Source organism: Pezoporus flaviventris, unplaced genomic scaffold, assembly GCF_033815535.1.
Source record: "Pezoporus flaviventris isolate CSIRO_AGI_PZ_B2104156 unplaced genomic scaffold, CSIRO_AGI_Pfla_v1 ptg000007l, whole genome shotgun sequence".
Lineage (NCBI taxonomy): Eukaryota > Metazoa > Chordata > Aves > Psittaciformes > Psittacidae > Pezoporus > Pezoporus flaviventris.
In genome coordinates, this window is record NW_026892555.1 from 36,350,508 (window position 1) to 36,376,906 (window position 26,399).

Here is a 26,399-nt window from a genome sequence, read left to right on the forward strand (position 1 = left end):
ATGAGGCCAAACTTATTTACTTAAAATTCCTATAATACATAGGGAAATTCTTTCCTCTCCCATGCTAAACTATAGTGGATGGGTCAGGCTGAAAAATAAAATAAACAAGGATGTAAAAAGAAGGTCAGTTTTGGGGAAACTTTCAAGCTAATTAAATAAGATCAAACGGTCAGTTCTCATGCCAATGATGTCTAATCGAAGTTACCATACTCAAACACAGACACGCAAAAAAAAAACCATGAAATTTAAACCAAGGGTTTGCTGCAACTGGATAGAGAATGAACTGCTCTCAATCTCTCTTAGCTTGTCAATAAATTACACAGATCTTCACCTGGTAAAAGAATAAACATGACACTGAAAAATCTGTGTGTATTTCGTTAGCAAAATGGTAGGGGAAGATGAGTTCAAATAGTTTTGAAAAGCACATAAAATCCATTCCTAAAGGGTGATTTGGTTCTGAATGCCTAGAATTATTCATTTAAAAATCAGTGCTGCAGAAAATTCAAATACTGTCCACGCTGGATTTTCACTGCACTAGAATCAGCTGAAGTATGTAAATATCCTTCTGCTGAAAGAGTCACCAACCATTTTGAAAAATTAAGGTAACTGCTATGCACAGAATTAAAAACACTGTTACTGTTGCTTCAACTCAATTTCAGCTAGGAAAAATGCACTGATGCTTATATATCAAACCAGTTTATTTTAAACTTTTGTAGTTTATTTGAAGCTTCCTTTGTGCAAGGAATATTGTTGTAAGTATGTACATTCTCCTATGAAATAGAAAGCACCTTCAAAATACAACTTTGAGTGAACAGTGACAAGTTATAAGATGCTTCTTCCTACATATTAGAATATTTACACTTGACCAAGAGTTCAATGTTATCTTTTTTTTTTGGTGCCACAGATTTGTCTGGAACAAGAATAATTTTGGCAGGGTTTGGGGGTTTTTTGTATCTAAATTTTGTAGACCGTGCATCATGAAACTGCCAGTCTCCAAAAAAGAAAACAGAGCAAGAGGATGCAGAGAAGCAAGTATTTCATAAATTAAACCTGGAAGTACAAAATATATGAAGTAGTTAAATTTGTCTGCTTGTAAATATCAAGTTTTTCCCAATCCAAGTCCCTCAGGTTAGTGTCCACATCCTTCTTAAGGCTGCAACTTCAGCATTCAACTGACAGGAATTATTTCTTGTCAAAGTCAAATACCAAAAAAGTATGTTGAAGATGCTGATGTTACAAAGTCAAGAGACTCAAAGGTCAGCAAAACTCATACAACTTTAATGTGTCCCACTTGCATTTTTAGGACAAGCCATCCAGCTTTAACTTTTCTGTAATGAATTCACAAGTCTCTTCCAAAGTGAAAAAAGTGGTCAAAATGGAAAATACCCTGCATTACTCCCCTCCTCCTGGTATCGCTAAATGTGCATGCTACCATGTTTCACTGTATAACTACTGAAATCTTACACTGAAACCAGAATTGATCTTCTTTGTTTTTCTTGGGGAGCCTTTCCCAGTTTTAAACATCCTGTTGCACTTCTGGCTGACCAACCCACAGGTGTGTAGCTATAGTGCAGCTAAGCCTATTCAACAGTGGGTACCTGCTTCTGAGAGGACACATCCTTCCCCTCCCGCCATCTCCCTTCCAAACATACAACCTCACAGAGGACTGCCCAGACCATTCAATCAGCAGAAAACATCTTCAACTGGCTCAGTATGGACCGCAGGAAAACAAATTCTGACAGAAAGGAGGAGACATCCATCAGGAACAGAAAAGGGGTTCCACTGACTCCTCCATTAGCAAGCAGCCATTACAACAATTTCACTGTATTGAAAAATCAGACCAAAAATAAAAAAAAAAGGTATTTCTACATTTATTTGAGATATTAAGCACCATTCCTTTTCTTTCTGGAGGAAAAGAACTTGTGCATAAGGAAGCTGAAGGCTAGAAGTTTGACATGTCCATTAATTAGTACAGCACTCTATAGCTGATTTTACAATGTTATATACTATTTTTACAGTACTTTATATGCACATAAAATTCCTTTTAATTTCAGCTGCACATACTAAACCCTCAGCAGTCAGCAAATCGGTCGCAACATGACTAACACCATCAGCAATAAAACTCTTCTATTTGTGGATTTGCTAGCAATCCTGGAAGAGTGTAAGAACTGTCACAGCTCTCTAAATGTGATCACCTCCTTCTCTCACAATCCTGTCTCATTTTCCAAGCTTTCAAAGGCTGCAATGGCATGATGAACCCATTTTATACTAAACCTGATTCAACCCAAGAGCAATGCTCATGCTATTAGAATAGAAGAGGCAAGGGATAAAGCAGGGAATACTAACAAAGCCGGCAAAAATATGTATACTGCAGTGGAAGCAAATTAAGGTTGCACATGCAATCAATTCCTGAATGCCTGACTCTAACAGTAGCTTTCTTTTAACTGGAAACTTCTGTGCATTTTCATTAGATATTTTTGTAACAAAGAAACTGAAGCATGCTGATCCTCTGAGGGATCATCAGGACTACATTCTTTGGACTCACAACACTGACCTTTGCCACTTCAACTGATCAATGACAGTTGCAATAATAGGCAGTAATCCATAAATCAGCCAACAGAGGGAAACAAATAGCTTTAAAACTTGTTAGCAAGAAACAGATACACATGGAAGTGGCAATTTTGGGGCTTAAGCCAAATTTCATATGGTTTGGGCTTGAAACCTTTATCTCCTAGTCTCCTCTTACAATACACACTTTGCTTATCACTCCCTTACCCACTTGCTATTTGTTACACATACGCATTTAAGTGAGGTTGCTTCTTTTCTCCAAAATACAGGACTGACTTCTCTTTCGAGCTTCCAGAAAACTGGCACTAAGAATTAAGATTCCCATTTGCTACTCCACAGTCTCAAACAACATTTTAAACAATGAGCAAGAAATAAGTGTGTATTGAACTTTGTATTTGCAAAGTTAGAAGAGTGCAAGGGGCTTTGGAAGAGAGGAAATAAAATACAGCAAAATAGTCTGTATTCAAAGTGAACCTTTCCCACTTAAACTCCAGAACTTTGTTTGCCAGAATCTGTAACTGAAGGACTTGAAACACAATATAAACATCTGTGTTGGGCAGTAAGATGTGAAACATGTTCAAATAATATGTGGTATTGCTATTTTAAGCTATAACATATCTGACTTCTACACTGCCATTCTAAAAAGAGAAAGCTATCCCTGGAGTTTAGTACAGGCTGTTCAGTATTTTGTACAGTCAATACACCCGCTTAACATTTTTTTAATATTCTCTTCCAGCAGACAGAATGTGTTGCTACACAAGCTGAAAGAAAAGATAGCGTTTTTAGAAGTTAGAAACTTATATAGAATTACGCATTCTAAAATTCTTGATGAATGGCTCTAACAAAAAAATCATGTTAACATGGCTATGAATATGTCATCTCCAGGGATTAAAGTATTTTTCTCAAAATATTTTTTAATAGGGAAAAAAAACACCTGGATATTGGGACAATGAAAGAAAAAAAATTTGAGAAACAGTATATGCTTGCTAAACAAGAATTATGTTTATTTAGCTAGTGAATCACCTAGAGGAGTAAATTTTCACTTTCATGATAGCAGTCTGTCAAGGCTTGCAAACACCCAGAAATAGGAATTAAAGATTATTTTAAATGTAGTTATAAAGGTCATAAAAAGTCTGATTTAGACTGAGGTACATTTACTCAAAACTGAGATTCATTGAGTGGTAGCAAACAAACAGTTCCTCAGACAAATGCACTTTTTTCAGTATACATGTTACAGAAAAAAAAAAATAAAGAAATGTGCATTAACTGGTGGTGTCCACCAAGCTGCATATTAATATTCTCTTACACCAAACAGTTTGAAACAAGGGAAATGTCATTCTAGTATAATTTCATGTTACGTTTCATTTGGCTAAACTGCAGCTTAAAGTTGCTTTGCCATATTAAAAGATTACTACAATAATTTTCACATGAACATTTAGACTTGAGTTTTACTCCAGGACTAAATATGGCATGATTTGCTTTTAATCTGTTGAATAGCTAAAAACTGACAATTAAAAAAACTACAACAAAGAAAAAATTAAGTTGAAGCAATGTGAATCTCACATCATTGAACCACTTCTAATGGTTAAATGTTAGTATTTAACAAATTCAAAGAATTAATGAATCCTTGCATTCGTTCCGTCTCCTGTGCCTTAGCTAGGATGCATAAATACAAAAGACAGCAGATACTGGTAAAAGCTTCAGGACAGAAAGTGCTTGACGAAGGTACAGTTCTCAAGTGTGTTTGGTGAGAGAGTATAAGGGCAGATGCACTGATGAGAACCATTACAAGAAGAGTCAATTTTGTGTTAAAGTGTTCAAAGATGTCACCTTAAGCAGAAAAAAGCTTTAATAACGTCTTCTTAGACATATTAGGCATTTCCAGAGTCTACATCATTAGTGTTGTAATTCTAGCAGGACATCTCCATTTAGTTATTGTTTGTTTCTATTTCTCTCCTGAAAAAAAACAGAAACATAAACAAAGAAAATCATGTTAATACATACAGTTAAACATTATCTGCTTGCTTTCTTCTCATTAGAACAGTTGCACTGCTTGCCATTTCTAATTCAGGCAACAAGCTTTCAAGGAAAAAGCTTCACTTGTCAAGAAATGCTCTGCATGAATATTTAAACATTCTACTCTCCATCCATTATATCCCTGGAAAAGCAAAGATCCCATTCCCAACTATGTCATTCAAAGCCCCCTACAATAAAATGTCACAGCATGTGGTCAAAAGGTAAAGGAACAAGTTGGCCCATTACCTCCTCCTCTTCCATATAAACATATTTCTCAAGTAGCAAGAAAAACAATAAAAATAAGCCATCCACACTTTTTTTTTTAAATAACAAAATGCAAAACCAGCGAGGTTGGAATGACTGGAAAAAAAAAACCCACTTGAATGCACACCTGAGTTGCAGCCAAGGCCATATTCACGTACAACACCTTCACAGCATTGCAAGATGCTGCATTTGGTGTAAAGGAATAAAGTGTGCAATGTCATCTGTGCAATACAAACAATGATATAATAACTTTCTACGATTAAGGGCTAAAATACTAATTGCACTTTATCAGGGACTAACAAATTCTTACGCTTTCTTATAAGTCTACAAGTTACTAAACAGAGTAACATTGAGTGCTTTCTCAGCACCCTCCATTTCCTTTACTTTGAGACAAACATACACTTAGGCTTTATGACTACCCCTAGGGAAAAAAAAAAAACAAACAAACAACAGATCAATAAACTGTATCTCACTGCCTTCGTTACATCTTCTAGACTGTAAAAACACTGTAGTTTGACTCTAAGAAGCTAAGAATTTATCTCCAGTTGCATTGCCTTTCTTAACATGTACAATTGAGCATGTCATATAAATGTTTTAAAATACCTTTGTGGAAGAGAGGTAGGCTCCCTCCTCCACTCAGAAGAAAACAGAAACCTCATTCCCAGTATTTTTATTATTATTGTATTACACAGCATGTTATAAATGGAACATAAATGTAGCAGGGAAAACAAAAATAAACCAGAAGGCATTTCAAAACCACTCTGATACCATACTGAAACTTTATTATGTTAGAAACTGTTTAGGAAAAGTGCAAATTAGTGTATGAACCCAAGCACATGGTGCCAAAAAGACACTATTATGAAATAAGAGGATATATAACATTTATACTGGTTATTAGAGTCCAGGTGATGATCTAGTTCTCTCCAAGGCAGACCTCCAAAGTTATCTCAAGATGAACACCAAAGTAGAACTCACACAGAGGCCTTGGTCACAATAAGCAACCCATGGTTCCAAGAGATATATATCTAAGATTGGACATTCTCTAGGGCAGAACTTCAGTGTTTTTTAGAGGGGGAGCAATAATTGCACTGTTCTGCTAGGTATCATTTTATTCCTAGTTCAAAGAGACATGACTAGTATTTTCATAGCAAGATACTGTTTTTAAAATGTGAGATGGTATTAATGACTGATACTATCAAACTGATATGTTAACAGGGCATATCTTGGCTGAAAACAGATGATCACTGGCCTCGTGCCTCACTATGCATGTAAGGCATGCAAAAATAGCCTGCTTGTGCACATCTCGGATTATTCTTCTACAATTAGCAGAGTTCAACTGGAAGAACTGCACCATGCTGAAAAACACTACTGTGGTATGAAGTAGGAGCCTGTGAAACTGCAGTGTTAATGAATGAGTTATTAATATTTTAACAATTTTCAATACTACCTATATATAAATTAAGCATCACTTCCAGCTCATGTGCAGGTATTACATTTGTAACCACTAAGTCAAGCTGTCTAGAAAGCCTCTCTCTGCATTGCACAGTAAACTGACCAAGCTTGTGCTTTCCATAGCCCCGAAATCAAAATGCTTTTAAGCTCATAAAATTTCAAAGTAGATAGGGAACGATATCCTGACTACCTGTTGTTACAAATTTCAAGTCCATTCTGAATTCTATGAGGAAAAAAGGCTTCAAAACACCCCCAACCCACTTTCTGTAGTCTCAAAAGTTTCATTTTACTATGTTTACATTTAAATACTTAACACAGACATACAAACTTGACATTTTTCAGTGCAAGTCAACATTACTTTCTTCAGATACTGGTATCAAGGATATTTGGATACTCTGGACAGCAAAACAGACAGAGAAAACTTGATTTATTTAAAACACAGGTAGTGGTATTACACTCAAAAGTGAACTAACAAACACACACACACACACACACCCTGCTTCCAAGTCTGGTGAGACTTGCTACCACTGCCTTTTCATGTCTCAAAAAGTAGTATTCTTCTGGGTTTTGGGGATGGCTTTTGTTTGACTGGTTTTATATAAACAGTGATTATGGGCAAACTAGCAGAAGACTTTATCCCCAGCAGGTTTCCACCACAGGAGCAGAGGAAGTTTCCAGCATAAATGACTGCATTTCCCTTTCACACAACGTCTCATTTCTTACATTCAGATGAGTCACATCTCTTCGGACGCTCTCAGATAAAAAGCTTCTCCAATCAACTTAAGTTCCCTGCCAAAGGCCAACTTCACTTCAGAACTTTCCAGGGTGAGGTTACCCATCTTTAGGGGGAGTTTCTGAGTGGGACTTGGAATTTAAATACCATCTGAGTGAGAACAATGTGGGAATGTATCGGCTGGTTAAAGGTACCTGCCAGCTGCATACCATACGGTGAGCAGATTTCACACACACAACAAACTAACCAAGTGAAAGTGAATCTAAAAATACTTGGACCTGAGAAACAGGCATTGATCTAGTGCAAACAAAAATCTGGAATTCGCTCTGTCTGAACTGCAAGGCTGGGTGACTTACTTCCAAATTTCAGTCCTCTGAATTTAGGGCATTAATCAAATGATCCCACACTGGAAAGTAGATGCAATGTAATTTATCCTCAGGCTTAACAAAATCTCTACGCTAACAGAATTTCAAAATTCAAAGCAACAAAAATGACTCCTGACCCAATCTGATAAAAAACAAAACTATCAAGATACATACAACATTGACCCCTAGAACTTTTTGTCACACAGAAGGTAAATCAAAAAGCCTCACTCTAAGTAGCAAAAATATAAATGATACGCTAACAACAACAACTTACTAAAGTCCTCACCTGTATTTTTGTTTTTTCACCAAGATCCCACAAACTGAATCTCAAGGTGAGGGAAAGCAGACCTGAAAGGACCTTTGCTTTTTTTATAGCAGTTGCAAGTGCAAGTATTTCACTGTGTACATTTTGAAAGCTATCCAGGATTGCAAACTCACAGTGCAGAGCTCACACACAGAGTCAACTCCTGCACCATCAGCTCTACTTGCAAAGATACCCCTGTGTTTTGCCGAACTTTTGCATCTTACTTTTGCATCTTACTGCAGTGTTTAAAACGTTCATGCCTGAAGCTGTCTGCCTTGCCACTCTGCCAAGAGGCAGCCTTCTCACAGCAGCTGCAGAAGGGAACACGTAGCACATCTTAGTTGCTTCACTGCAAACTGCGATATAATCTTCAATTTAAAAGCCCTGTTCATCTGCACTGTAAGCTAACATGTCAGACTGCATTCTGTGAAGCGAGGCGCAGGCACACATCTCCATTGCCAGCTCTGCTGCGTGGGCACAAACACCTGGCAGAGGCAGAACAGACAGCTGCAGAGGTGGTGAGAAGCCGCAGCAGAGTTCATGAAATCTCATTTACTAATGGCATCAGCCATAATCTGCAGTTTATTGCACCCCAGTGTACCATTACAGTTATGACAGCATAAATGTTGACCTTAGTGCTTGAGAACCACAACGATAAACAGATCACTAAGAAAACTGAAAAATGCTGGAAAGAGTTTATACTCCATTTAGGACAAGGATCTCAGCTGTTAACATAAACTACATTACTGAAACTTAAAAAAGAACCTTTATTTTACATAGTTTTAAGCTTCTCACTCCTGAATTCCAAACTAGAGAGGGCAAATCTCCTAAACACAGGTATTACCTCAAAACTAGGTAAAAATACTTAAATAAATTTTTGAGAGAAGCACTTCTGGAAATTCTGGAAAGATGGGAAGGGAGAATCAGATGGGAAGGATTTATAGAAGCCTTACATGGACCCAGAAATTATCTCCTGTAGGGATGGCTTCTATTCCTTATCCCAATGTGAAAACTACTAGCCACAAATTAAAAATCAACTTCAACATAGGAAGTTAAATGAGGTTTCACAACTCCAGAGCAGTTCCTTCTCCCAGTAAGCCTTATGAATTAATACTCATCCAAGACCCTGCTGCTGCAGATCATTTGAACTCCAGACAGTAAACAAGGCTTTAAAGCATATAAATATTAAGAAAGTCTAAAAAGCTGCAAGACCTAGACTTCTAATTTATTTATCTTCCTATCAGTTTTGATGGCATTTTACTTCTTTCACTCTCTGAAATATACTTCATGATAATAGTATGAACAAATTACAGTAAAATGTAAGTAAGTTTACATTTGAGCAGACACATGCATCGTTAATGGAACATGGACAGCACGTATTATTTTATTATGGTAAATGATAAAGGTAATAAGAACTTAATTCACATGTGAAATTCCACAGTACATAAATAAAAGGATACAAACATTCAGAAGGCAGAGGTGAGGAAAGAAACCTATCTAAAGGTATCATATGACAACACTACAAGGAAAGGCTCTACAGAAATCAAGCTTGAACTCCATGCACCAGAAAAACCCTTCCAGTCTTGTTTTCCCCAGTAGATACCTTCAGTGATGGATTGGTCAATTCTAACTACAAGTAGCGAGTCTTTTTCAGTGCTGCACATCACTTTGAAATATCAGACTTCAATTAGCTACAAGACAGCCATTTCAGCAAGTTCGTTAAAAAGTTAAAAATCAAGCTTCTAAATCCTCATTAATGTTTGTTACCAATACTCAGCATACAGCATCAGCTTCTGAAGTCTGACAACAGGTAGCTTCTAGCTACATCTATGGAAATTGCATTCAGTGATGAACACTGTCCCAGCAAAAGAAGCAAAAGAATGACTAACACCTTCATTAATTTTTCTCAGACGCCTAAGGGCAACAACAAGATGATCTTATTTAATTACTCTGCTAAGGATTCTATAGTAGCCTTGGAAGGGAAATGACATCCACTGCGGGGCCTACAAAATACACTGTGGTAGAATTTCTCAGACAATTTTTCTTTAAGCCTCACCACTCATGCTCTTTGCATACATGCTCTTTGCATACATGTAACGCAAATTCCAGTCTGCCATAAGTAAATATTAACTTATTTTATGTTGGTTTCTCATTATATTCTATTTCATATATTCAATGAACATGCAATGCTGTGTTTACTTTTTCATAACTGACTACAATCACTAGGTACAGAAACAAGAATTATAATTACCTGTCAATATTAAGTACACTACCAAACCTCTGAAAAGGTGCTCACGAACAACTGGGCTCAAACTACTTATTATCTGATGCGAACTCTTGTAATGTACCATTTCAACTAGATGAATCTGAAGGCTAAAGCCAATCAACTTTGATATAAAACAATCCTAATTCAACTGAATCTACAGAAACAGTTTTACTAGCAATGCAAGATCTGTATGGTTTTACAGTTCTATTTTTTCTAACAAAGCACCACCAGCAATCTTCACTTGAGTTTTTGCTAACCAGGCCATCTGTGATATGAGTCAATGAAGCAAGGCTGAAGTACTATGTGGAAAGTCACACAGGTTGTGACTTCCTTGCAATATGCAGGCATATTTCTTCCCTGCAAACTGCAGAAAAATCACCAGTGTCCTAGTCAGTTTGTTCTTAACAAAGCACTGCAATCTGAGGAGGAACAGCAGGAAGCAGAAAGCTGCTGCATGAATTTTAACAGCTATTCACATATACTCAAGGTTCTGCTTTTGCTCTAGACGTAGAGATTGAAATTATTTCTCTGCTTTAAAACCAACTTGAAGACACAGCATTTAGAAAAAGTAAACTGTCACAGTTCTAGCTCAACTGAAGTTTGTAGTCCCTCCTTTGATAGCTACCTTCATATTTAAGGACACTAAAGAATTAGATTCCAAAAACAACTGGTCTCTTGAGCATTAAAGTAAACCATTTGGTTGATATTCCTATCTTTTCCAATAGGGGTCCCTATTTTACAGGAGAAACTGGTCTTTCAAGTCCCAGGGTCAGAGAATTTAAATCCACCCTGCAAAGGGACTCTGTAGGCTCAACTTTGTAGGTAGGAATTTTAAACCATAAGGTAAAACGTGACAAGATCAATGCAAGCATCACTATAAACTAAGTCTGCCTGTAAATTGAATTACATTCCATCTCCTTCATTCAACTGTCCAATACTGCACTTTTCCCCTTGCATTATCTTTTCCCATACTAGAGAAGGGCAGGACACATCACTGCTCAAACTCCTACACAGTCACTCTAATACCATATTTTAACATGGAGACCTCTCCATACTATCCCCATCCTGTAACAAATTCTAAACTCTACCACTGAACAGAAACAATTGACTCCACCAAATGCACCAAAACCAGGCACATTTGAAATCCCTGTGTCTGTAACATGAGAATTTGCAGGTAATTTTTAAGCATTTCCAAAAGACTAGAGATACAAAAGCAAATGAAGACATGGTAAATAAGCACATCACCATGGGATGAAAATTCTGGAACAGTATGTCTAAAATTACACTAGCCAAATAATTCTCTTCTCCCAAGACAAGGAGTACATACTCATCATTATCAACAGAACAAAAACATATCTTCTCCTTCTTTCTTCTTAAAACAAACATGATACCTGCAATACCATTTTAATTTATGAAGATGAAACTGTAGATAAGCATCAAGTTCAAGGAAACTGAAAAATAATAGTCCTTGAAACATCATCAAAAGCACACAGGAAATGCACAAGTTTCTCAGCAGGTATTACACAACCCGTTTCATTTACTGTTTTGAATCTCTCTTAGATGAAAATACACAAACCTTATAAAGTCATCTGGTACAACTATCATTTAACTACATTAAAAACGTCCAATTCTTGGCTTGTACAAGGAATGTGAATGTACTCATTTTGACATTATAACCTAATAGGGATGGTTGGAGGAGGAAGAAGTGTCTACAGTTGATGGATGTTCTCTCCCTTCCTTCCTTCAATGTATTTTTAAGAAATATCAAATCAAGCACAAAGTCAGCAATGACCTGGAGTGGAAAGGAGTTACACTGCTTAACACTGCAGCCAGATTAACAACCAATTACACGAGTATCGGAAGTGGGGCAGAGGAAATACTCACTTCAACAGTCAAAGTTTCAGCTATATCTGCATTCCTATTACAAGATATGTAGTACAACAGGAGAAAGCTAGTATTTTAAATGCTATTTATCGGCCAAAGGCTTCCTGAAAAGTAAAAATTCTAAACGCAAATTAGATAAACAAATACATATTGAATTCCTCTATCTTCCCCATGGATGAAAATTATATTGTTTTTCTGAACTATCTCACTAAGAAAAACATTTAAAGTGTTTTACAGTTACATGGAGCCATGATCTTTTTTTCAATGATATGCTACAAAAGTAGAACTGTGCAGCAAAAAGCAACAAAAGTTGTCCCTGGACAAGAGGTAACTGCAGGTTAACAAGCCACCATCTGAAGGTAAGGTATAATCTTCCAACAGCTGCATTTTTAATACGAGACATTTATTTTTGATCTATATATTTACTGAAGATCAGGTGCATAACTACTAATACAAACTCCGCCCCCCCCACCACCCCCCCCAAACAAATATGCACATTTACACCACAAAGCAACAGGTCAAACTAAGGACTAATGCAATTTCAGATTACTTCAATATCCTACGGAGAGAACTCATGGAGAACTTCACAGATTTCTTAGCTCCTTTGGTAAAAGATCACAGCACTTGTATGTTTAAAATAGAACACTGAAACCTGAGCCATAAGAAAAGTGTGAATAGTTAGTGCACAATTTGGTTCCAACCCCAACTGTAGGTACCCTCCAGACACCAGGATCACATCAAATAGTGGCAGACACCAGAGTTCTAATATTTACACTTAAAGAGACTATTCATAGTCATTTGCAAGTAAACTATCAAATGGCAAAGTGACTGAAGTTTCATGTTAGTCACATATTATTCCTTGCACTTTTATAACTATGCTGCCATATTTTAATAAAACATACTGCTGGGTCATATTGGAAATTAATTATTGATCCCCCCGAGTTGTTAAGATTAAACTTTTACAACCAATTATTTTAAAGTAAGTTAGCTAGAATGATGAACAGTCATAAAGTAAATCCATAAATCACATGCTGTTTACTATGTTTAGATCACTGGTTACATGAAAGTTTGCTACCACCTATGCAACAATAAAACATTAACTGAACCTTCAAGGAACATGTAAATGACTACTACTGCCTGATGCATTTAATATTTTATTAAAAGCGGTAAACATATTTTTCATGACCAAAACACTAGAAACTGACTGCCCCAGCTGCCACAGAAAATGGGCACGAACTTAATTTACACAGTTCTACTGGCAGTAGAAAGTACACAAATTTAAATACAGCTCCATAAAAGCCTAGCTGGCACTAGTAATAAAGGATTACTCAATTAACCATAAACCAGGGCTTACAATACTAATTGTTGCATTTCCAAACTATACTTGAATCATAGAAGAGTTAACAATTGTATGTTTACAATTTAAAGATGGGTTGCTTGTACATTGTGCGATACAGAAGAAACCTAGAGGTTTAACATCAATAATCATAAGAGAATGATAAAGATGAACTCTTAGTAACTACAGATTAATTTGGACTTCCTATATTTTAAATACGTACTCATTTCCTTAAGGTCAATCTCAAATATATCTACAAAGACAAAACCTTACAACCAAATATCCAGCTCTAAAGTAATTTTTTCAGCATTTGTCTCAAAACCAGTTTGTACAATGCTGCAGAAGAATCAATGCCTAGTATCTTTGACCACTATGTTTTCTCTCAATAGTATTGGCAAAGATAGCTTAACAGACAAACGCAGAGTTCAGTACTTGAGTCATACAGGTACTGTATGGTTCCCTGAGGGTATTAAAAGAAACAATGTTATTTATTACACAAATATGCATAATCAGAGTCGACTAGTTAGAGACCTACTAAATGCTGAATTTTGTACTCTGCATTTTAAGTTAAGCATATACAGAAACATTGTGTTCCCCCTCTCCATTATACTTTGTGGTTTCATCTACTACTGAGGAAACAAAACCACAAATGGAATATATCTTCCTCAGTTGCTTGGGCATGTCTGGATTGTAACTCCTTTTTTCACAAAAGTACATACTTTTGAAGCAAGCCAGTCATTTGTGGAGTGCCTTACACCATCAAAAATTTACAAAATACTGAAACAAGAATGACACAGAAGAAAGATGATAGTCTTAGTCCTGAAACATTATCAAAATCACAGTGAAGTTGTACTAAAACCTCAAAGTTTTCCCTTACATTGAATATATAGTTTAGAATGTTGCCCATTCTTCCACCATCAAGATAGCATGGAAGTAACAATACTGACTTAGGACATATTGAGTTTTCTTTCTGGAAAAAAAAATTCAAAAGGCACTACACACCCAACTGGGATATTCATCTTGTCTCCAAACAATAAAAACTTTCAATGTGACAATTTATTGCAGAGCTGTGCAGTAAAACTATAAAATTGATTTTGTGCATGCACAACTGGTTTATAAGATGCAACACGTGTGTTGAAGGATTAGGAACGTACAAGAAGAGCGGAACCACTGCAGCACTAGAAATCTAAAAGGAGACTGTGAAGCAGGTGAACTTCTTGCACAGCCAAAATTGTGGCAGCTTCAAGAAGTGAACTTCAAGATGCCACATCCCACAAGGCCCCTACCTAGTATAAACCCTAGATTTTTGGGGCTGGGGCGTGGTTATGTAGGTGGTGTGACAGGTTGAACAGAGAGCACTACCACCCAACTGCACTGATGCAAACTCCCATTTCTGCATACTTGCACATCATCTAACAAGTACAATAGTTCCTGATACGTTTCTAACCATATCATTTAGTTACTAGCAAGCCTCGGGGGGAAAATAAATATAGTAAAAGTAAATAATGTGGACAATGGTGAACACAAGTAGGGAAAGTACACACAAGACAAAGTACTACACAGCAGCCTAAATTAAATGCCTTTTTTGCTTGTCTGTTTATCTGAAGTTTCTCCAGTACAAAAAAGTTTCTGTATAGATTTATCCTATGTATACTCTTCTTTGCAGATATTAACTATATATTACTCTTTAATTATTTTTTTTTTAGGAAATTAACTATCAGAAATGTCCATCTAAACTAAAATACCTGAGTTATAGATAATATACTTAATTCAGGTTTTGTTTACTTTGAAGGGTGAAACATGTTAGAAGTCCACTTGTGCAGGCCTACGTTAGTATTGTGGTTAAACACATACCTGTGCTAAGTTACAGGAACTGCAATCTTTTCATTAAAAGCCAATTATATCAAGTACAGACACCCTGGGTAAAAAGCACCACTTTCTGATTCAACACTCACACATTCAAGTTCCAGCTGTATGAAAAACAAGGTTTCCAAAACCAGAAAAAACCAGAAGAGCTAGTATAATGACACTGATTTCTTACCCTACGCATGGCTTCCTCCTCCTCTTGACGCTTCTCATAATGTGCAAAGTCATCAAAGATTGAGGTGGTATGCTTGAAAGTAGCAATTATTTTAAGCACTTGCTTGGCTTTTTCTAGGGGTACCTCTTGAGTGTCCCTCGAATTGGTAACTGGTTTGTTGTCATTGTTTTCCAAGCGAATATGCCGCAGTTGGTTATTGGGAACGTCCTTGACAAAGATCCATTTGACATCAAACTTCCCCTTCCACTTATCCTGAGACCAGACACCAGCATATGCATTGTAGTCCACAACAGACTTCATCTCAGCCACTCCACAAAAGTGTCCACTGCCATTCACACTGAAGAGTAAATAGAGCGGGCCTTTTCCATTCAGGGAACGGTAAGCAGCATCCAAGCGCTTATTACCATGCTCAGTACTACACCAGATAGAGTACTTAATGGAGCGATGAATATCGTCCTCTGAATAACTTTTGATTATAAACACCCGTCCATTCTTCAGATTCCAATCGAAGTCTTTGGGATTATAGTTATTTATGGCCTTTAGTTTCTCCAGCACTGGGTGCACTTCCACACCAGAAGGTGAGGAACTGACGGATACAACACCTAAACCAAAGTTCTCACTACCAGCTCCATTATTCTGGCTGAAGCCAACACCCCTATTACGAGGAGCTACCCAGCGGTTTTGCAGCTGCTGCTGCTGCAACTGGTGAGGCTGGGCCTGCTGCTGAGGTCCTTGTTGCTGTTGTGGTTGCTGTGGCTGAGGCTGCTGTTGAGGCAGTTGGCTTTGCACCAGTGGTGGTGGTTGAATTAATGGCTGAGGCTGCTGGATTATAGTCTGAGGAGGCAGTACTGGTTGGGCTGGGGGTGCTTTTACTACTGACCCTTTGTCATCCCAAGTTCCAATATTCATGTTGTGTTTTATAGGTGGTGGCGGTACAGCAGGACCCCCAATGCCCACATTACCTTTAGGCTTGAGCTTCGGCTGAGGTTTAGCAGGCTTCCTTGCAATGGCAGCCCATGAGGTTGGTTTAGGTGCTGAACTGCTAACTGGGGGCACGCTGTTTGCTGCAATGCTTGTCATACCTGTACTGCTAAGAGCTGAGCCTACAGTTTTTGTCACAGCGGCTGTCATATCTCCACCAATTTTCAGTCCAGTCATGCCTTGCTCAATGCTGCTAATCCCAGGCACCTTGCTCAGAGTATCACTGCCAAATCCAGCCTGTCCATCTGCTATGGCTCTCCCAAGAGAACTAGGCGGATAGCCATAGCTGCTGCTATAAGCAGAGCTTTGCGTTGATTGTCCCTGAGATCCACTTGTCCCCCATGTAGAGAAGTCTGCATTCCCAGGAAAAAAATTAAATCCATGCTGCCCGAGAAATGGAGGGGTATTTCCTAATGCCCCAGGTTGACTAAATACACCATCAGGTATGTAATGGTGTTCACCATTACTCATCTGTCCATAAGTTGTCAAGTATGGCATTGGAGGGTCACCTGCAGTTGACCATGCTGCTTCGCCTAAAGAGTATGGAAATCCAATAGATGGAGCGTAATAACTAGGCATATATGGGTCTGACATTGGTGGATAGCTGTTACTCTGAAAAAGAAAATAAGACCAAAAATCAGCAATACAGACATTATGTTCAGGGAAAAAGACCCAATACACTGTACTGCAGTCCAAAACATTTTTAAAGATTACATGAATGCGTTTGTAACTTCCACCATTCCTCCTAGTGTAAAAGATGCACAAGGTATCCATTAGATATGACCATTTTTTCCTCAAGAGACCTTCTCAAAGGACTAAGGAGCTCCATTTTTGTAATAGATTATTTTTAGTAACTAAGCTAAGCTTAAAATGCCTCCATGTCAACAGTATGAAGAAAATAACAAGCTACTAAAAGAAAAAAGGAAAAAAAAGAAAGTCTTAACAACTGTAATTTCATAAACACAGAAAAATAGCTGCAACTACGATCTGAAGTTTTGGTATTCTTAGTTATTTGTCAAATTCCTCACTTCTAGCTGTTTCTCGCTTCCTGCTGGAATATTACAGTGAAAAGGATACAAGAATGTCTGTCTTTCAGGAGGAACAACAATCAAACCATAACATTTCTACGCTGTTGAGAATGGTCATTAAGTACTATACAGCAGAACAAAGTTTCCTAGCTAAATTCAAATCATACTTCCCAAGACTCATGGAAAACCACAGCATTTACTTCTTGAGAAGATAAAGTTCAAAGACACTTGAAGGACTACCCATATATCATTTCTGATGGTTTTGGGAAAGTAATGCAAAATTATCATCTTCTAGCTGATGCTTCCTTCATGTTGTGTTAAAAAAAAAAAACTAAAAAAAAAACAACAAAATGAGAATGCAAGCAAAATTCTCAAAGCCTTTTAATAATTTGTACTTTCTCCCTCTTTCAAGACTGCTACAGTTTACAAACTTAACAAGTATTAACTTTCAACTACAGAAACAATTCACTGCTCATTAACTTCCTGGCAGAAGAGTTGTAACTAAACTGTAGTAATATTACACTTCAATCTATTTTGCCATCAACTGTGAGCTACCTCTACCAACTTCAAAAGAAATCATGTCCAAGCAGTTAACATTTTCTCAGAGCAAATTAAGTTGTTGTTTTGAACTGTATCCAATAAATGATGATCTCATGGCAAGTTTTAAGTTGTAGGGTTTTGATTTAGGGTTTGCGTTTTGGTCTTTGGGTTTGTTTTTTTTCCTCAAGCTTCTTGTAACTTTATTTTTCTGAAGTCAGAGCACAAGCACAAAAGTAGAACACATCAGAGCATGCTTTTAAACCAAATTTTTTCCAGAATGATTAAGAAGATTTTACCTGTTTAAGATACTGTATGATAAGACAAGGATAAAAAAATAAATAAATAAAAATTCAGTGAATATTCAAGCAAGTAATGCTAAGAAATATCATCCAAAAATTAAGTCTAGAAGTCAGTTGAACTCCAAAATTAACTTCAATATAGTAAACAATGCTCACTTACCTGATTTGTCTGACTACTTAGATATGGCTCAAAATCATCGTCATTTACTGCATCCTTTTGATGAATCGAACCGTTTTGTACTGAAACTAAAAGTAAATCTGTATTAGGTATGCTCTCTGGAAGATCTATGTTGCACTTTTAATCTAGATAATACTTCTTAATCACTTGTAAACTGAAATGCTTCTACTTATGCTTTGTTAAGACTGGACGTACTATTCTACACACTGCTTTCTAAAGTCAAAGAAAATAGCTCATTCTACTGATGATCCTGATCAGATCTCAAGAGAGGTCTGGAAAGATGGAAACCAGAGAAGACTATTCCTGACTACTCCTTCCTGAGCTCCAAAGACAAAGAAAAAACTATAGGCACACCTTATTTGCACAGGCAGTAAATCCAGCATTTCCAGAAGTACCAGACCAAGTGCAAATGTGCAGACCGACCAACCAGATCAGACATACTCAATAGGTTCAGGGAAAGTTGTAACATACAACATTCTCCTGCCAGGAGGAAAGGCAGTTACCCACCAAGACAACCATGAAGGACACCATTATTCAGCTATTTATTCTGTATTTCCTACGTAACTATTACGGTGTTCTGCATTAGTGGCATCTCTGAAGCTCTGAGGGGACAAAGCAGGAGAGAAACAAGAGCTAAAGTCCCCAACGGTGATTACAAATCCTTTCCTAGCATGTATGCCCCTATACATTGGAATCTCTTCTTACCAGCTCTACTTGGCCTCCTATTACCTTTAATTTCATCTAAGGCATTACACCTACCTGGAATTTTCCAGCTGCCCAAATTACTTGAAGTGTCTCTCTACCCTCCCCTAGGCTACTATTCAAACAAAGTCAAATTGCACAAATTTCTACTAGGTTCCACTGCTTCCTGTGGTGCGAAGTAGAACAGGGACTTAAAACAGCAGTTTGCAGTTATACAGTTTGAAGATTAAGACCTCTTCTCAAAAATAAATAACTGCTTTTCTGAATGCATTTTTTTTGTTATTTCTCAAGGTTTTATAGTGATCAGGAAGGTGCACTGAGAAACCGTGACAGCAGAAGTTACAACAGCTGACTTTCTTACAACTTGAGATGACAAATCAGGAGCTGACTCAGTGGTTTCCCTGTTTTAGCTTCTGAAAAGTATACGCAACCATATAACAAAACCTTCAACTTTATTGGAATTAGTGTTTAAGAGCGGTGTTTTTTCCAATTTATTAGAAGGAGGCTTTGCCACCCAAAGTTCATGTTGCAAACTAAGGGGTGCCTGGACCAAGACACTTCATTTCATTATTATTTTTCCTTTCCCCACATTTGACTTTAACATCTCTGAAACAAACTGCTTTCAAGGAACGAAACTAACTGGAAAGAAAAAAAAAAATACAGAAGAATAGACAAAATCACCAGGAGCAACTAAAATTCTGAGAAAATTTCACTTCAGACAGTAGTAAAGAGCTAAAAATGCATAATTTAACACAGAACAACATAAGATTTTTTTTCAAAGCAAGTATCTGGAAAGGAAGAAAGCAACTTGTGTTTTAAATATCTTCTTGAAGATTTAAAAATTTATTGCAGGTGTTGAGGTTTTTTCTTCCCCATAAAGAGTTTCAGGAAAGGTCATTAATCATCCTAAATTCACACACAATGATAACATATCAATGAGCTGGAAGACTATATTTCTCTCTATATTTGGCCCAGTCACATGACGGATGAGCCTCAAAATCTTTTGTCAATGCTATTGCTTAGACTTAACCAAATAGTAGGAGAGCACAATTCTCACACAGAATTCTGTTATAATGAAAAACACAGATGGCAGCATACAAGTTTCTTAAAAGCATGCTACCACAAACAAAGGAATAAACAGCTGTATGTCAAGACCAGAATCCTATCAAAATTAATCTCCTCATACTGACAGCTAATCTTCACAAAACATGCATCTGCTGTGCTTATTATTTCAGAGGTATCTAAAGGTCACTTAAGACACAATTATTTTTGGTCTGCCATTACAAGTAACATAGAAAATACACTTACAAGAATATTATTTCTTATTCATTTTGTACCAAGATCTTAAGTCAGTGACACAAAACAGTTCTGCACTGACATCCTTCCTAGTAAACATACACATTTTTCAGTGAAACAGCATCAGTGGAAGCATGTTCCTCTGTTTTTTCATTCTAACTTACATAATGTGTTAATAATGAAGAATGTAGCCCCCACACACATTTAACAAGAGCAAACAGATTAAGATGCATGCCTTATTCCCAAAATCTCACATTAAGTTCCAACTGAACAGGGCAGTAATGAAGAATACCAATTGAAACTAATCTACAGTTACTAAAAATATCTGTATCAATCCAATTCTGAAAATACCATATACTTTTGCAAACACTGTGAAAACATACAGTGTAATTGGATATTGGGAAGAAACAACTCATTAAGTAAAGGAACTTAAAGCTTATATTCTTTTAACCACTACTGTCCTTTGAATAACCACTTGCAAAATGCACAAACGATGGCCAAAGGCATAAGAATAAATTTTTCATTAGATGTTATTACACCCTGGGTAATGTGAACAATAAATACAAAAAGAAAGAACATTTCATTCTTGTTTTAAAACTAATGCTTACATTTAAACCTTCTACAAAACCAAGATTATACACACACATGTAAACACAAGTCAGCACTTCCCTACAACAGGTGTGATACACTGGCACAACAAACAAAGGAAAAAAAAAAAATCATCATTTGACTGATGTCAGCTCTGACGTTTTGTCAACTGTACAGTAGCTGACAATCAAAAGAAAACTTTGAAGACAGGATAATTTACTCACTCAAGTCTCTGAAATGCTATCATTGATATCCAACACAACAGATGGATAGTACAGTTCTACTAGAATTTCAATCCCACAAATTCTGGTCAAGGGAAACAGCACAATACACCAATTTATAATTAACTAAAACAAGGCACACTAAACATTTTACTAAACAATACAAATCAGCTACCTCCCCCTGTCATTTGCAGGTCTAGGATTTTTTGTTTCAATATGAAAAACTGTTTTACTTCCATGCATACACCCCTTATACTGCTCACTCACATTCTCTCATATGCGCTGCCAAAACCGCGGACCGTAATCTTTTAGCATCCTCTAACGTTGTAATTCTTATGCACAGAACCAACCCCTGGTTAGTCTATAAACTCAGTATCACATCTTCCCTTGAGGCTCCCTTAACCTGGGGCCTAACATGGCACCTGAAAAGAAAATACTGTCTGCTAATATGTTGTTAGTAAGGATTGCTGATACCAACTTAATTTATCCTCTCAAAAAAGTCTCTAAACCAAAGCAACTACTCATGTTCCACTGTGCTACCATATCTCCAACCTCCTAGCCCTTTAATCTAATGCTGAATCATAACTTAGTGTCATTAAATAGACATTAAACCAAATAATTTAATAGAATGGAGGAGATTTTGCTTTGTTTCACTACAGTTTTCATTTAGGTTATATTCTTACCAAGAAAATATACAGGAAGTATACAATATTTAAAAGGATATATTCCATACAAATCCAAGTACAGAAGTACAAGAATTTCTTCCATACATAGCAAACTAGGAGATGTGTTTTGATGCAAACATTCTGTGGTATTTACAAACAACAGCACACAAAAATATGCCAACATAAATAAGTTAAAGCTGACTTTTACACTTTCACTGTTAAACTGCAACATAACACACAATTAGAAATGGTTAATATATCTGCTCCTATCCATATAAATGGAGTACAGTTCAAACACTACTTGCATGACTCTCTAGAAGATGCATCTCAATAACCTTACTAAAACTGAGATAGGGTAATTCAAAGAACACAACGCCCCAAACTACTTGTTAAAATGATTCTCACTTTTCTTCTCATTTTAGGGCAATATGGAATATATAAATAAAAACTATTTCAAAGACACAAAGAAATAGTTAAAAACTCCATTTTATTTTTTTTTGGGGGGGGGGGAAGGAAATATAGAAGTATTAGAATACGAGACAACAAGTACTCAAGAGTGATGAAACTGAGGAGGTCTGAGGATGTAAACACAAGCTCATTTTACTCTGAATGCAGAGAAATGAAAGGGAACAAACAAATTCCGCAAGATTCAAGAATCATGTGCCACTCACCAAACATCATCATAAGTGATATTTGTAATAAGCAGCAGGTAATATGCACACAGAAAAAGTATGCTGCAGTTAACATTGAATGACAATTCATAGAGAACAATTAGACTAGTTCAGATAATGAACAGTGAGAGGCAAAGTTTATCTGCGTAAACAAACAATAAGGATATTAACACAAGAAGGTAACGGTGCACATGTTATTCTATACCTAAAAATTAAATGGGCACAAGTGTACAGATTAGGCAAAAAGAATTCCCAGAGTATTAGTCTTTATGTCAAAGAAAAGAAATTGCCAACCAGAAAGAAACTGCAAGATACAAGCTGAGATGCTGTTTACAACAGACTTGCCAAGAATTTTAGAGAGAAGAACATAAAGTAGTTCATTCCTTATTTTTGTGGGAGAGAAGAAACCCCACTGAATATGGCATTTAAAAATTAAGGTGTTGGCAGAAATATGGAAAAAAGTAGAATAGCAGAAGGCCTACTAACACTAAGGGAATATTCTATACTGACAGTGAAATGAAAAGCCCACAAAGATTCCGAGAATAAGGAAGGTGATGTGTTCTGCTCACAGATAGATATGAGTAACTAAATAGTCACGTGGCTGTTGTCTCACAAGCTAAGGAAGCTGTTCAAAAGATTCTTCCTGATGATTCTAGTAGACTGATTCTATTCTCTGCACAGAAAGGCCCAAGGTGTACTGTTAAAGAGATTACACAATCATATCACTATCAACTAAAAAGAAATTCCTAGGTTATCATCTTACTTCTGACATTAATTTTCATTTGCAAAATAAACCATTTTAAATTGATGCACTGCTGTGCTGCAGTAAAAATGCTGGGAAACAACATTTTGGCACAAAATTTCCTGTCATCTTGCTCTGAAATAAAAGACATTCAATAGCTACGTTCTCTTCCCATGATTTTCTGAAGACATATTAACCTCCATAAGCAGCAATATTAGTGATGAAATACAAGGACTCAACTTACCTTTATTTCCCTGTCCTTTAGGTCTCTGTATGTAGAAAATTGGGGGGGGGAGAGGCAAAACAAATACAGTTAGAATCCTCTAATGTTTACTTCAGGATAATTCCATTTATTTGCCAACCTGCTCTTTCAACTTATGTATCAGTTTAAAATATTATTAAAAACATTCTATTGTAAAAACTATTGTTATATAAAATAATGTAAAATATTACCTTAAGCAAAACTTAAAAACAGAAGTAATTTCACCAAAAAACATTGAAATAACCTAGTCTTCTACAGCTTGTAAAGTATAAATGGCGTTGAAAACGTGAACAAATGGATTTTGATTGTGTCATGTGTTCCCCAAAATATAAACAATAAACAAAGCATAGAGTAAAAGAACAATTAAGGTTAGTAGCTTAAGGTAACTACCAGTACTAGAACTTCATGAGAACTTATCATATGTCATCTTTTGACTGATGGGTTCTTATCAGGCAGTACTGTACAGTGCCTTGTTGTTTAGATACACAAAGGAATATAGAGTGATATCGTAAGCTTAACTACAAGTTGTGCATTCCTCATCTAGGCAATCACACTGAGAAAATGATGCAGCCTGTATGAAGCTTTCACACAAGGAACTAATAAGGACTTTTTTCTTTTCACGATTAGTTATTACAAAACACTCTGCCATGCACTAAGAATCACTGTAACAGTACAAGTTGCAGTATCCTTAATTCCTCTATAGCAAAATAAAATAGCTTAGGAAAAAACAAAGTCAGCTCATGAAAATCTAGTTCATCTCTGCTCCTACATACAACTAAACATGGGAGGGTTTCCAAAGCTCCATTACTCTCTAATGATTTTTAGTCCTGAAAAAAACAGTATTCAGAGGTTTGAAAGTTTAGAAGGCAACCCCCTCCATCTTGCTTTCATGTGCATCTGCCTCAGAGTTATCGTAACAGTGCTTAACACTGTTCTAAGGCTGCACTGGTTACTTCCATCTCCCAAAACCAGAGAAAAAACCTCTGTAAACTTAAACCCCCCAAACGCCTCATCATTTAGGACGATTCTGATCCAAACACCAAGGCATGCAGAGACGAACAAGAGACATAGAACTAGAAAAGTTGGGAAGAAGCCTTCGTGGAAGACTGAGCAATGAAAAACTAAGAGATCATTCAGCTAGAAAGAAGTGCTTAAAAGGAAACTTGGGAGCATGCACAGGGACTTAAGAAATAAAACATTAAAGACAGAGACACAAAATTAAAGGGAGCAGCAGAATGCAGGGCCAAAACTTTCAGGGAGTGGCAGAAGCCCATGAAGAAGCAAAGACCAAGACAGAACAGATTCCAGCCGGAAAGAAACGCCAGTGGAGGCCTAGCAAACATACAAAATAACAAACTCTTAAGCTCCATGAAGAAGCATCTAAAAAAGTGCAGCACAGCGCACGCAGAGAGAACAGCTAGGAAAAGCGGAGGCCGCGGGGAAGGACGAAAAACCAGGAGCCCGAAGGGAGAAGAGATGGGTGACAGAAGAGAAATGATGCGGTAAGGAGGAGCCTGAGAAATTAGGGGTGCCCTGGGAGGGAAGAGACGGAGTAGAGAGCCGCGGGGAGCCCGGCACCCAGGCGCTCCCGGAGCCGAGAGAGAAAACGGGAGCTCGGAGGGGCTGGGCCGGGAGGGTGTCGGAACACACCGAAGGGCCGGCCAGGCGGGGAGAGCCGAGCGGGCGGCGGGCCGGGAGGCGCGGGGCTGAGCGCCGGCGGGCCCTGCGGGCGAGGAGGCGGAGCGGCTCTGCCGCGGATCATTAGTTATAAATAGGGCCTGCCGGGCTGGGAAAGGGGTCTGCCATCCCGGGCGCCACCGGCTCCGATTAATCGCTGCTCCCTATGGCGGCGGCGGGGGAAAGAGGGAGGGCGGGAAGGAGAAGGCCGCGAACCGCACCGCCCCAACGACGAGGGAAGGTGCAGGTGGCCGCCTAGCTGCCACCCCCCCCCCCTCCCCCGCCGGGGCTAACGATGAGCCAGAGATGAGAAAAGGGCAGGGAGCGGGCGACCGCCCCTCCGCTCCGCGGCCGGTACCTGGTCGACGCTGGTGGCTGACATTCTTCACGGGGAGCCGCGATCCCCTCGCTCCGCTCCGCCTGGGCCTCGAGTGATTCCGCACGCCAGAGATTCGCTCGCTCGCTCGCCCGCCGCTCCGCTCACCGCAGCGGACGCCGCCTCCTCCTCCTCCGCCTCCTCCCCGCCGCCGCTTGATTGTCGTCGCCGCCGCGTAGGCTCGCTGCCGCCGCCGATCGGGTTCCCACTGGAAGGAGCCGACCGGCCGGACGCAGCACCGCTTCCCCCCCTGCTCTAGGCTCCGCTTCCCCACAATGGCGGACGAGCTCAGGCTCCCACTTCCGCTCCGCGGCACCCTGACCTTCCGCTCCCCCTCCGCCGGCGTCGACACTGACCTTTCCCTTCCCGTCTCCGCCTCCATGTCACGTGGGGCGGGAAGCATAGCCCCGCGGGCTGCCGCTGGTGGGAGCGCGCGTGCGCGGGGCGGGGCGCGAGCGGAAGGAGCCCTTGCCACGCCCTTCAGTCCCTCGTCGCCGGCGGTGGGGAGTGTGTGCGTGGGTTCCCGTGTGTGGCGTGCTTTGTGGCACCGCTGAGGAGCGCTCGGTGAGGCGGCAGGCAGCTTTAATTTCTGCCACTCTGCTGCCCTTGAGCCGCGGGAGTAGTCCGGGAGGAGGGCGGTCAGGATAGCGGTGCTGTGAGGGGTTTCAGCCCGGCTCCTGTTAGCGGCCGTTAGTCTGTGGTGAGCTTGGGTTGACCTTCTGTCACTGCCTTTGCTGGGCGTCCTCTGCTTGGCCTCCGCCGCCGCGTCCCGTGCTCCGGTTGTACGCGGTGATGCGGTACGTCTGGCCGGGAGAGCTCCTGGATGGTGGGATTACGTGGTGTAACGCTTATCGTGCAGCCCTCGTCCACTGAGTTCTGTTGCTGGGCTCTTTGTCGTGGGATGTCTGTGCTTTGATACAGGTTTGGTGGGGAGCAAACGGTTG

At 38.7% G+C, this 26,399-nt stretch overlaps 1 protein-coding gene across 2 annotated transcripts; it reads right to left on the reverse strand.

The window, feature by feature from the left end:
* Positions 1–1,854: 1,854 nt before the first annotated feature.
* YTHDF3 (YTH N6-methyladenosine RNA binding protein F3) lies at positions 1,855–25,595 on the reverse strand. 2 transcript variants are annotated; one of them, XM_061448390.1, is made up of 5 exons: positions 25,438–25,595; positions 23,385–23,409; positions 18,238–18,323; positions 15,230–16,822; positions 1,855–4,524 (listed from the first exon to the last, which is right to left on the reverse strand). In XM_061448390.1, the coding sequence occupies exons 1-5, from the start codon at positions 25,459–25,461 to the stop codon at positions 4,501–4,503; spliced, it is 1,752 nt and encodes a 583-aa protein (XP_061304374.1). In that variant the 5' UTR covers positions 25,462–25,595; the 3' UTR covers positions 1,855–4,500. The 2 variants fall into 2 exon arrangements, with proteins under 2 accessions (XP_061304374.1, XP_061304375.1); XM_061448391.1 differs by lacking the exon at positions 18,238–18,323 and having other exon boundaries at positions 25,438–25,559.
* Between the last annotated feature and the right edge of the window lie 804 nt (positions 25,596–26,399).